This window comes from Labrus mixtus, chromosome 12, assembly GCF_963584025.1.
Source record: "Labrus mixtus chromosome 12, fLabMix1.1, whole genome shotgun sequence".
Taxonomy (NCBI): Eukaryota; Metazoa; Chordata; class Actinopteri; order Labriformes; family Labridae; genus Labrus; species Labrus mixtus.
This window is the reverse complement of record NC_083623.1, coordinates 9,801,503-9,814,861: the sequence shown is the minus strand read 5'-3', so window position 1 is coordinate 9,814,861 and position 13,359 is coordinate 9,801,503. Positions and strand designations below refer to the sequence as shown.

Sequence of the window (13,359 nt, the reverse complement as noted above, 5' to 3'; positions counted from 1 at the left end):
TATTTTGGACTGATGTCTTTAGGAAACTGGTTCTCAATCATTCAAGGATTAAAAAAAAAACCTTAAAAGAGATTCAAAGTTACACCAGTTGGCTCCCTGCCAAATTTAGGGATTAATTTCAAGATAATCATACTCTTGACAGAAAAGGTATCACATGGTCTCAGGGTGGCAGTGTTTAAAGCAATTGGGCTCATTTGTTCATCATTAAACGTCCATATTTATTCTGTGTAATAAATCAGTGCAAAATATGCAACTTAACAGATTCAAATGTGAAAAGAAATAGTCTCAAAATTGCCATGCAAAAGTGTCATTCTCCATTGTTCCAATGTGGGAGCTACACACAAAGACTCTGAGACACACAAGACACAAATGACATAGAGGGGCGGATGTGGCTCAGTGGTAGAGTCAGTCATCTCTCAAGCAGAAGGTAGATCCCCAGCTCCTGCAGCCACACGTCCGATGTGTCCTTAGGCAAGACACTTCACCTCAAGTTGCTCCCGCTGCTTCACCAGCAGCGTGTGAATGTGTATGAATGGAATTAGTTAATACTGATGGCCACTTAAGCATCCTCTGACATCAGTGTGTGAATGGGTAGGTGTGACCTGCGTTGTAAAGGTGTATTGAGTAGTCAGAAGACCAGAAAAGCTTTATAACAAGCTGTTTACCCTGTCATTTTTGTATGTGTCCATGTGCTCATGAAACATCATGCATGGGATGTTTTGTCTTTGACATAGTTTTGGTATCTTAGTAGTTGGCATTGAAATACTGTAGTTTTTGTTCTGTCTTTGAGCATCTGTCTTGGTTTCATATCTTTTCTGATTAACCTGTAATTCTTTTATTATTGCAGCCCGTTTTGTTTTTTGTCTCTTTGTGGTCGTCGTGTGTGTTTTAGTTTTTTTCTATGTGGAAATTTTGCCACCATTAGAAATTGTTTTGATATATTCTCATCTCCATGTCGTTTTACATGTTTGTGGTGGTTTTACATCATTGTGGTGGATAAACATTTGTTGTAGTAACTTTGAATCCCTTTGTGGGAGTTGTTCATACCTTTGTGGTTTGTATGTATTCACAAAAAGTCAGAGAAAAAGTTTTGGTTCATAAACTGTACCAAACAGCCATATTTCTTTTATTTCACAATGACACATTGGACAGTACTGTATATATATAGTTTATCAAAAACACATCAGTTGACATGTCATATCTAAAATTAAAAAACACTTGTTTTAAATTTGCACATAGAGCTCAAGTCTTAAAAGACACAGAATAAAAGTGACCCAACATTACAAATGAAGGAACGCATCAAAATATATTCCCCAGCACAAATTCTATATTGCATACACATTGACACGGGAGTGGAAATCTGAAATACTTTGATGGATCACCTTCTAATGATATCTGTAGTGATGAGTGAAAATTCATAAAATTTCCAAGGCCACCATATGGTCTTCAATTCAGCAAAAAAAAAAAGAGCTGGCTCAGCAGTCCACAGCAGAGGACAGAAAAACTACAAAGCCTGGATTATGTACTTCTGCGTCAAATCTGCGCCGTAGCTACACCGGGTTGACTATGTCATCATGAGCACTATACATACTTGTACCTTGGTGTGTCTGCGTAACTGTGCTAGAAACCATGGCAACATATCATGCTGGAGTTGAAGCTGATCATTCTGCAGAATTTTTAAAACAGCTGCGATATCGGAAATGTCGTGACTGCCAGAAATACGACGAAACCCAGCCGTCCAATCACAGGGCTTGGGGTTGCGTACCTAAGGCGTATGCTACGGCCTCGATCCAATGCAGAAGTACAAATCAGACTCAACACGAGTCATTCCCTACACAGTAATGAGTAATGTCGGGGAAATACCAGCGGGTACTGGTAAGCAGCAACTGGAGCTCAAAGTGGAGCTGCTAAAAGTCAAACACCAAGTCTGAGTTTGGTCATGCAAACATTGTAAAACGTCCTGGAAATATAAAATTTCAGCATGGATTGTGAAGAGGTGCTGAACACATTCATTAGGATACTGGACTTAAATCAACAGCCACCACCAGAAAGCTTTCCATTACAGAATCATACAGAGAATAGTGTTTCATTCCTCATCATAGCATACAGTACTAATCGCTTCACAACAGACCCGACCCTCTGGCTTGCAAGGCTAAACTTATAAAGGAACATTTCATTAGGTGACTGTGCCATTGCAAGACAGTTATTCTGTGTCTACAGTGCTATACCACAGCAGTTGTTTGTGTTCAAAAGGCAATGTGAGAGAGTTTGTAGATACAGCTTCTGTATCCAACTCATGACTGCATTTTAAACTGAGTCAAGGCCAGAGGAAAGTCTTGATAAACAGAATCATTAAAAAAAAAAAAAACATCACATTTGAAAAAAATGACTACAGCATAGATGGTCTGTCTAAATATTCAAGACAGAAAAAAAAAGTTTCTATCAGCCAAACTAAATATTACAAACAGCATCTACAAAGAGAAATAGATCATTTCTAATAACTTAAAGACTTAAATTAGTATGCAATATAATACTCTTCAATTTTGGGCCAGAGAGTAAGAAAATAGATCTGCTTAAAGCCTACGCTAAAAACAAAAAAGGTAGACTCGTTGCAAACAGGTCCGTAGGCTAAACAAAATAACCTAGTGATGTGTGCTCTGACTTGCATTTTGTTGTGTGTGTGTGTCCTTTTGGAGGGGAGGAGGACTTCTCTCGAATCCTTTCAGTCCTGCAGTGAGAAGCTTTGGCACAGAAACACCATGGGACAAGATGACACATCACAACACGGTGCTAATGAGGGACACTCATGCAGGCCTCACTCCGGTCCTGGAGGAGATAAGGTCAGTGAACCCCAACATGCATGGCCACCACACTGCCTGGGCAACAGACAAAAAGAGAGGGGCCGAGCAGCAGAGGAGAGGCTGGGAGGGAGGGGGAGGTGAAAATAGGTAAACAGAAGGATATATCTGGAAAGTAAGGGTATAAATGCATGAACATAGAGTGTTTTTGGGATGAATTTTACCCAAAACTGGAGGCAATGACAGAGAATAAAAGGCTGAGGAAAGTATTTCTGTGACAGAGGCACAGATTAAAAAGACAACAGCACCAATGACAATGAGGAATTAGCTTGATGTGATGGTTTTCCAGCTTCTCCTCTGTTTCTCTCCATCTCTCCCATCTCACAGAGATGACTCCACTTCCCTGGCAATCATGACCTCAGCCTCTGAGGCTGCGTCCTCTGAGTGAGGACGCACCTGAACGGCGAGAGCCGGCTCCGGGGTCTCGTTGATAACCTCCAGAGCTGAGGACGCAGCCTTACAGTCAGTGCCGGCCTTCCTGTCACCACCTGCGTTCTGTTTGTCCACAGAGCCGCAGCACAGCTTGGGAGCGCACTGAGTCCGACAGGAGAGCTCACACAGGGAGTCACGAGACTCTGAGCTGAACGTGACGAACTCGGGCTGAATGGTTGTGGCATGGATGCCCTCGTCGTGAAAGAAGTCCTTGATGCGCTTGGCCACCTCCATGTAGGATGTGGGGTCGTGGCACTTGATGTGCGCTGTTGCTATGATGCGACTGCCGGCCAGCTGCCATATGTGCAGATCGTGGATGGCGAGGACGCCTTCCAGATTTAGTAGCCGCTCGTTGAGGCGGTGCATGTTGATCTGCTTAGGCACAGTCTGCAGCAGGATGAGGGCCGACTCTTTCAGCAGCGGGTAGGTGGTGTACAACAGGATGCACACCATGATGATGCAGAGCGTGGGGTCCAGGTAGAGAACCCAGCAGGGGCCCGCCATCGTCATGGGTGACAGAGTGGGACCTTCCAGCAGGTCCACCAGCGTGTGATTGACATGCTGGTGATCTGTGGTGTGGCTGTTGATACATGGGTTAATGCATGTTTCATCTGCTTGGCAGGGCCTCCACACAAAGGTAAATATCAAGGAATTGATGACCACAATAACAGAGCCCAGGGCGTCACCCAACACATGCAGGAAGACCCCGCGCATATTGAGCTGCGATGAGTCGTGTTCAAGGTCAGGGTCCATCTCCTCATAGTGGGTGTTGCCATTCATCTGCGCCTCTGTGTTGGCTTTACGGCTGATTTCTGAAGATAAAAACACGGAGTTTAGTTGAATAATTTGGGGGAAAAGTTGTACATTAAAATACATATACAAAAACAATAGACTCATAGAGGGAGGAAAACAAAGCTTTAAAAGGTGTATCTCACTGCAAGGTGATTTCAAGATGGTGCTATCAGTGGCAGCCAGTTGATAGATTGTGAGGTTACATAATTTAGGGTCGAAGAACAAAGCACTTTTGAGACGAAAACAAAGAGGCGAGAACTAAAGCTGTAATGTTATCAGGACAACCCCCCCCCCCATAGGACTGAGTCTGTGCTTTAACTGACCTGAGAAACAAACGTAAACACTTTAGGACTGCTGTGCAGAATTACATGAAGGCAAAACTACCAGCACGGGGATCCTGAACGCTACAGACAATCTGCAGTGATTCCCCTGAAGCAAACTTCATTCGTAGTTGCATACAGTGTTGCATACACAGCTCTGAGGGAAAGGCACCTGGGCAACGGCTGCTTGTTTCTATCCCAGGATGCTGTTGCGGAGTCATTCATCACTGGCTAATGGTGTGACTGGGGCTGTTGAGTCCACTGCTACACTGATGTATGACCCAGTAACAGCCATCAGTGCACAGAGGACGAGGAAATAGCCTCCATTTTATTGAAACTGCTCAGGCCCGACCGTGCTGGGGGGGGGGGGGGGGGGGGGTGTCTTCTGTACGGTTTTCTCCTACAGTTAGGGAGGAGGATAGGCAGTGACAGAATGACCACCACCACCAGCAAGCCCACAGAAGCTTTTTTTGGTGGCGTTTTAATTGCTTTAACGTCAACAACCAGGAATCCAACCACCGTCTTAACTGCAACTTAACAGAAAAGACAGATATGTGTGTGTATGTGTTGTTTAGGAACCAGACACCCAAGATATGGTAGTGTCACATACTATTTGATACACTTTATGAGTGGTGTGAGTACTGCATGAAAGCTGCAGGAATTCTGATAGATTAGACTCCCAAAACATGTTTGGACTTGCCCAAAAAAAACCAAAAAAAAAAAACAGGACGTTTCTAGGCTGAGTCTGACAGGCGCTTTTATATTTACATAGCTGAAATGTGAAACTTCACCAGTGTCACTGGAGATGGCCATGTTTCCAAGGATAGAATAACCCCCCCTCCTCCCCCCCCAAACAAATGTCTGATAACAACAAAACAGCTGTCTGAATGTCTTCTGTCACAGAAGAAACAATAAGGATTAGTCACTCAGGCAGTGTGTCCTTAGGGTGCTTTGAAGACGCATGTGTACTGTTACGCAATCTGGACTGCTAACAATGGAGATAAGGTCTAGCACATGCTTTTAGGTTGAATGTGGGACACATGCTATTAGCCTGTAGTACATAATTTCATAACCAACTTTTAAACACTGACCATTTCTCTGTCTCGCCTCCCCGGGGCTGCTGTGATTTCCCACCAGGTTGTTGGTCTCCTCCAGTGTAGACCCGTTTCCAGCCTTCTTGTTTTTCACCCGCTTGTTCTTGTTTCCATGCGAGTGTCCGTGACCTCCGTGCGAGTGTCCGTGGCCTCCGCCTCCTCCTCCCGCGTGTCCGTGGAACAAGCAGAGTCCGAGCAGGTTGACCAGCAGCCCCGCGGCGCCGACCCCGGCGACCACCAGCGGGCTCTCGATCTCGTGGGGCTCGGTGAAGCGCTCCACCGCCTCCAGCACGATGGTGAAGCACAGCGCCGTGAGGAACACCGCGTTCACCAGAGCCCCCATCACCTCCGCCCGGATCCACCCGAAGGTGTTTTTGTTGGTCGCCTGGGTCTTCTCGGCGAATCGCACCGCGACCAGAGCCACCACCAAGGCGATGACGTCCGACAGCATGTGAAAGGAGTCCGACAGCATCGACAGGGATGAAGTCATCCGACTGACCACCACTTCCACAATAAAAAACCCAAAAGTCAATGAGAGCATGCACATAAGCCGGGCACGATTAGGCTCACAAGCCATTTTTTTATTTTATTTTTTTCCTTCGTCGAGTGAAATTTCGATTTTTTTTTTTTTTTTGTTTCCCTGTTTTCTATCAGGCTAGCTCGCCGGTTCAATACTCCGAGCTAACGATTTACGTTGAGCTAGCTGGCTTCCTGAAAACAATACGAGCAAATGCTATCAGCGTCTTCATTCACTGCTGTTGTCCAAGCAACCCCGGCATCACTCGGCTATTACCGGAGAAAACCCACCCCACTGATGGTGATATTTATCAGATGAAACGCTTCTTGTTACGTGGAAATAAAAACCGTTGTCGTCACCAGCATAGTCCAGAAAACGTTAGCCGACGAACCCTCGCTTTGCAGACGGCTGAAACTTTGCACCCGAGCCGGTAAACTTTCCACACGAAACACGGCACCGTAAGGGACATCCCCCTCCCCCCCTACACACACACACACACGATTTCTATTGGCGGAGCAGGCTCATTGTGGAATTTGATTGGTCACCTTCAGTAATTCTCGCAAAGAAGGCGGGGCAAAGCATCGAGACAACAGTGGTTGCTACGCACGCTAACGGCAACTGAAGTCTCGCGATAACGCATCAGTCTTCAGTATCGGTAGAAAAATACACCTTTTTGACGCAGATATTTTACACTCAGCGCTTTGAAGTGATTGCCTCTTGAATGTTAATACAATCAACAGACAAAAGCTTTGTAAGTGTCTGCCTAAAATCCATGCATTAACACTTGTTTCAAGTGACTAATTACTGGCTTTAATGATCAGTGTGAGTTGGAATTCAACCAGAAGCAGCCTACATATTTGGTCAAATATTAGTAGTAAGACTTTAATTGTTACACATCTCTGTTTCTTCCCCTCTTTTTCCCTATCATCTTGTGAAATATAAACTCGATGCCTTTCATTGAAATACAAGATATATTAAGCTTCTGTCTTCATAATATACTCTGTCTGAAGAACAAAAGACGTCAAAGTGTGAAGCCTCGATGCTTCGTTGACTGTTATCACAGGCAGAAGCATCCTATTATACATTCAGCAGCTGGCCTTTCATGGGAAAGTGATGACCCCTTGTGGGCACAATCTGTCTTGATGTAACTGGCGTTCAATCGATGTATAATCATAATAAACGTCAAAAACCAAATACTTTCTTGATTTATACACAGCAGAAATACTTCTCTATAATCCCTATAACAAATAGCAGACAAAATGTTTGAATAACTTTTTAATATGAAACATTACCCCAAACTCTGAAAGTATGCATATTCTTTTAAACTATTCATATATGGTACATAAATATATGCATGTTATTTTTCTTTTCTCTTGTGAAAAAGATACCTATTGTGAATGTCAAGGTGCAGGAGTAGTACGGTAATATTCCTACTAATTAAAATCATCAGTAAATCGGTCCGGTAAGTGTATATTAAAGCAGTACATGAAAGAAAATTACTTATTTTTTTTAGCAAGAACACACAGTATATTTACAATCACAACAACTTCAAAGCCTGCAATAATGACAGATGTTTGCATCTCTACAGCCTCAGCTTCTGAAACTACTTTTTTTTTTATAAATAAAGCTTATTTTACATCCAGTTATTATGACTCTTTGACCTTCAGTTAAATGTTGGACAGTGATGGCCGTATGATCAGCGGATGCCGAGTATCTGTCTGCTTTTGAACTGACAGGTTTTCTCTACATCGTTCAGTGTTTGAGGCCGCAGATTTGCCACCTGCAGCCTCCTTAGAATCAGCTCGCTGCGATGACCATCAGGCTGCTGGTTCTCTTTGGTTTCACCTGCAAAGTGGACCTTCCTCTTGCTGGGGGACTCCACATCTAGGACCAAGAATGACAGTGAGTCACACATGGTATCTTACAGTGTTTTTGTATGCAGTTTTTTAAATCTGTAGCCTGTGTCTAAAACAAGTTTGAATGGAATTGAAAAACAAAGATCAGAATGTACAGTGTGTAATATGAACTGAATTATTTTTCTAAATCAAAACAGGTCATAAATAATACTTTATTAGAGTATAAAAACAGTATTTAAATGAATTAAAAAGTAATAAATACACTGAATATTAGTCATCTAGGTAAAAGCATGAACAAATAAAAACATTGAAACACAGCTCAGTTCATTAAATCCAGAGGTCTTCAGGCAGGTCCCTACCAATTTTTTTGCCATAGAACAGGTCCAGGTCCCTCTGCTGCAGACGGTTGTGATTCTTTATTAAACTCTCTGCCCTGAAACATTAGAATTAAAGAGTTCACATCCACCGTTCAATACAATGGCAGAAGCAGAAAAGATTGCTGATTTAAAATAAATGAGTAAAACGGTTCCATTTTGAGCCTTCTATAAAAAAGTTTTACCTTGCCAGCTTCTCAATGGACAGGCGCTCACGAACACAAAGCTCTTGCTCTCTTTCTGCCATGAAAGGACAAAAAAAAAAAAAAAAAAAAACATTCATTTTGAATTCTACAGCATTCATTTGTCCAGTCTGCCTAACAGTTGTATTCATTATTTTATTGTTATGTTATTCAATGTCAATCATGAGGGGTGGAAGCAGTTGTTTAAGAGAGTAAAAGCAGGTAAACATTCAGCTGTGACACCTTCGGCACTAGCAGGTGGAACAAACCTGTTCAGGCCAAACAAGTTTATCTGTGGAGGATTTAGAGTGAGAGGATGGTTTGTCAGAGTAACACAGCCACTTTCATAAAGAATCATGCTTTACTATTTACACCTGAAGAGCGAGGTATGAAATGTTTCCATTAAGAAAACAATGGATTCAGAATCCAGCTATTCATCTTTTATAAAAGCAGATGTCATTCATTTTGCAGGTTGGGAAAATCCTAATCTCCATGTGTAGATTCTATACTGTATAGAAATGTAGAATCTATACACAGGGGTTTTTAATTTTCTGTTTGTAGAACATCTGTAGTCCGAGCTGTATTGACCAACTACGTATCAGCAGTGTAAAACAGTCCGGACAACAATAAACAGGCGGAACATTATACACGCTAATGACAAACCAGTTCCCATCGACGGTAATCTTATTATGATTTATGTGTCTGTAGAGGAATATGTGCACAACAGTGAAGCTAACAATCCATTAAAGATCTAACATTTAAACTTGTGCCATAAATCTGCTCGATGCTTTTGGGAAAGCCAATCAGCATTTAGATTTAGAAATGATCCAACCGACTTCCATTCAACACACAAATCATTTTTTTTTTTTTTTTCTTCTCTTCTTGTAGACAGACCTGACAACGCTCGCTTGTTACTTTTAAAAAATGGGCATCAAGGCCAACTTAATTCCCCTAAATTGCAAGTACATCACATTTAAATGAGTTTCCTTTTCGGGTTCATGCTGCTGAAGTGATTCAGAGTGAAGCTGCAGCGTATACATTCTACTGTTTAACGGAGACTCAACAGATGGACGGGCGCTTCTCAGAGATGTTCTGGACAAAGCATTGACAAGGTTTACAAGAGGCACACATAAAAAGAAGTTCTGCCTGAAAGTTGTTTAACACAATCTCTGGCTTCCATGAAATTACTGAGACAAATTACTGAGACATTCATGTGCATTGCCAGAGGCATTTATGATCTATCAGACGATGATAGACAGAGGGTTCGGAAGATTGGGAAAAGAATGAAGAGGAGCCAGCAGGAGTTACTGTAACGCGACAATTCCACAGTAAGATTAAAACTTTGACCAGAAGGGGATCAGTGTGGCACAAATGGAAGTAGAACAAATTGTCATACTCTCAAGCCTCTCCTCTCGTTCCTTGAGGGCCTTCTCTTTGTCCTGCAGCGCCTGCTCCCGGAGTCGGAGTTCTGCTGCAGTGGCGGATTCAGCCTGCTTTTGAGGGGGACAGTCAGACTCCGCTGACCTCCTTCGAAGCCTTGCCTGTGCCCTCCTCAGCTCCTCAGAGACCGCCTCAGCCAACAGGCTGCTCTGTAGGATTGACTCCACAGAGGGCCTCAGATAGTCCTGGTTACAGACAAATACAGATCTATGAACCCTCCCCTACATCAAGTCATAAACAAACTGGCTGGTTTCATCATGATCATCTGGTTGTTAAATTATTCACTTCTAACCTTCAAGTTGAGCATTTTGCTGAGTAAGGTGTTTAGTTCCTCAGAGTAGCGGTATGGGATTCTTCTGTACTTCCCTTCTCTGATCTTCTCTGTCAGCTCTCTTTGGTTGTAAGCAGTGAACGGAGGGCTAAACAGGGGAAAACCAGGAGAAATGTTCAGATTCAAAAGTTGTCGAACCTGCTGCTGGGTAAACACACGCAGAGGAGTTAGAAAACTTACGATAAAGCACAGAGTTCATACAGCAAACACCCCAGTGACCAAATATCTGACTTCTCGTTGTATGACATCCGGTTTACTTGTTCCTGATAGAAAAAACACAAATATAGTTAATTAGGCTGTATCCAGGAGGCTCAGACTTCAGACTAAATGCTCTAAACAGTCTGCAAATTCTTTTTAATTTGAGAGCAAAACATTGGACTAAGCCGGATTAAAAGAACTCACTGGAGACATGTAGTAAGGTGTCCCAACAAATGTTCTTGCAAAACTGGTGTCATGGTTCAGGATCCTTGCTAGGCCAAAGTCCCCTAGCTTTACATTCTGCTTGATGTCGAGAAAGATGTTGGCTGGTTTCAAGTCTCGGTGAAGGACTGTGGCACTGCCGTCACTGCGTCTGTGGCACTCCTTCAGGGCTAACGTGAGCTGCGCCATGACTCGCAGGATGAACTGCTCCTCCAAATAACGCCTGCCAGAGTAACACAACAATTACATTTCAGCAGGTACAAAATCTCAAATGTAGACAGAAGGCAGGCACAGCAACCTAAAGTACACTAAGTATTCAAACACCAAGAATCAGATAGTCACCTTTCCTTGATGCATCGAGTGATGAGACTGGAAAGGTCGCCCCCCTCGCAGTACTCCATGACGATGTACAGTGTGGCGTTACTCCGGTCTATAATGCGGTCGTGGTACCTCACTATGTTTGGGTGCTTGAGTTCCCGCAAGAGGTTCACCTCGGACACCAGCATCTGCTTTTCACTCTCCGCCATGTTGCCATAGTCCAGCTCTTTCCACACAAGGATCTTCGGAAAAAGAGATTAAATATCAAAATGCAATATACATATTATGATGTCTTTGCACAGTAGTGAAAACAAGGGAGTAGGTAGCACTTTTTTTTTTTTTTTTAAATGATCCACATTTTTTTGCGTAACAAACAACTGAAACTATTAATGATTGTCAAAATGGTTTCCGATACATTTTCTGTCTGCTGACTTCTTCTTATAGCTGTTATTGTCTGAATTGAAAAAGGGTTTCAAAGTCAGAGGCTCCGGTGGGATACCTGCATGGTAAGAAGCTGCACTTCTGCCTTTCTCTGGGGAAAAAAAGGGGGCAACCTCAATTTAGTTCTGTTTTATTTTCAAAATAGGAACAAACTGGACAAGGTTGTTAAACTAGGCAGCAAGATAACTGGGAAGCAAGTGTACAGCATTTCTTTCCTGACAGACCGGTTACACACTGAATTTAGCCATCAAGATCACAGCTGACCCTCTGCACCCCCTTTGGTCAGAGTATGAACTCTTGAATTCAGGGCGCAGGTACAGACTGCCCAGGATGAGGACTAAAAGAGGCATTACATCCTTTGTACCGCGCAGTATTCAGCTGCTTAATAAGAGCTGATTATACAGGACGAACTCTGCACTCTATTGAACTTGCTGAAATCCCTCAGTTGAATCATGTGATGCTTTAGTGTGTTTTTATGTGTTCTTGTGTGCTGTCCTGTAAATGTTTGTTTGAATTTTTTTACCTCTCTGTGCAAGGCAAATTCCCCTAGGGGCAATAAAGGTTTCATTCATTCTTTTTGAAAGGGAATCAACATATCTGCCATTTATTTTTTATCATTTTATAAAACAATGATTACAAAACCGAATACACAATGTTTTTTTCCCGTCACCTATCACTGCACATTGTTTATTTAGGCTTATGTAACAAGACTTTATAATGTGTTTGATATTCTTAACTGAAGTGCATAGTATAGAAAACTTCACACAGAATCACTCTATTCTATTTAACTCGGGTTATAACTCGGGTTAACCACAGTAAACGGTGAACGTGCGTTACCTAGCGACAGGTAGGCAGTGTGTTTGTGTGTGTAAACATTACTCACTTTTTCATCCGATTTCCGTCTTATTTTCTGGCATCTTCCATAGGATCCCGAGCCTATAGTGTATAGCACCTCGTAATCTTCAACTCGGGACGGCATCTTTCGAATAAATCGTTAAATATTATCTGACTCAAGCTGACGTTAACGTGGACTACACATTAACACAGGCTGTTGGACCAGTTAATGCTAAACTCGTCTGGAGATAACATATACACTTAAACAAGTTATTTCAGAAGTACTGTCTCGGTTTACTCTTGTCCTGGAGTCGCCTTAGTCCCCGATATTGATGCCAAAATAAAGCAATTTTGGGCTTTTTCCTTCTTTGAAAGTCCACTCGTGTGTGTTGCAGTAAACAAAACAGGAAGCGCTGGCTCTCCGTTTAAATTGGTGCCGAACATCTCAAATCATGATTGGCCCACTCTGCCCTACCGGTGGCTCCTGATTGGTCAATAAGAACATACAACTCGTGAGGTTGCCAAGCGCCTGAAAACCGCGAGAGTGGGGCGGGTAGATTACTCATGCAGGTCCACCACTGTCCACAGGGTGGCGCCAGAAATACACAATCTGCTCGAAGGTCGAAGCCACGCTGTGGTCACCCTGGCAACTATCTCTATCTGACACAGGACAGAAAAATTCAAATGTGTAAGCGAATTGTAAAAAAAAAGTATTTCCCTGAGTATTTGATTGTGAAAAACTGCTTTTCCTTTAAATTGATCTGTCGATACTTGCACTGATTTTAAATGTTGCATTTTGATAAAAGCCAAAAAGAACAAGTATGTATGGCTCATATCTGCTCATAATATAGCCTATGTATTTAAAAAGAACACTTTTTCTGGCAAGATAATAAATGTGTTATTTCAGCTACCAATTCAAAAAAGGATACCAAAATAAAATTAGCTCACTTTCTTCGAACTGTGGATGTAAAGAAAATACCGAGATTTATGTTAGGATTTATTGGATTTATTTATTTATGTTTGTATGTTATTTATTTATGTTTGGATCTATTATTATTGGATTTATTGTTAGTTAATGTAATGTAGCCTAATGTACTGCACTGTAGCCTATTCACAGAAATGTAATGTCTTTTAGACTTACAGTAATATG

General features: G+C 42.4%; 2 protein-coding genes across 2 annotated transcripts; both read right to left on the bottom strand.

Annotated features, from left to right (window-relative positions):
* Positions 1–1,088: 1,088 nt before the first annotated feature.
* Positions 1,089–6,238, bottom strand: slc30a1a (solute carrier family 30 member 1a). The gene is made up of 2 exons (XM_061051871.1): positions 5,494–6,238; positions 1,089–4,102 (listed from the first exon to the last, which is right to left on the bottom strand). Exons 1-2 carry the CDS (start codon positions 6,071–6,073, stop codon positions 3,180–3,182), a joined length of 1,503 nt encoding a protein of 500 aa, XP_060907854.1. The 5' UTR covers positions 6,074–6,238; the 3' UTR covers positions 1,089–3,179.
* Positions 6,239–7,275: 1,037 nt separating this feature from the next.
* Positions 7,276–12,444, bottom strand: nek2 (NIMA-related kinase 2). Its single transcript, XM_061051870.1, has 9 exons — positions 12,259–12,444; positions 10,959–11,176; positions 10,599–10,839; positions 10,377–10,459; positions 10,158–10,284; positions 9,822–10,050; positions 8,429–8,483; positions 8,229–8,302; positions 7,276–7,897 (listed from the first exon to the last, which is right to left on the bottom strand). Exons 1-9 carry the CDS (start codon positions 12,352–12,354, stop codon positions 7,710–7,712), a joined length of 1,311 nt encoding a protein of 436 aa, XP_060907853.1. The 5' UTR covers positions 12,355–12,444; the 3' UTR covers positions 7,276–7,709.
* Between the last annotated feature and the right edge of the window lie 915 nt (positions 12,445–13,359).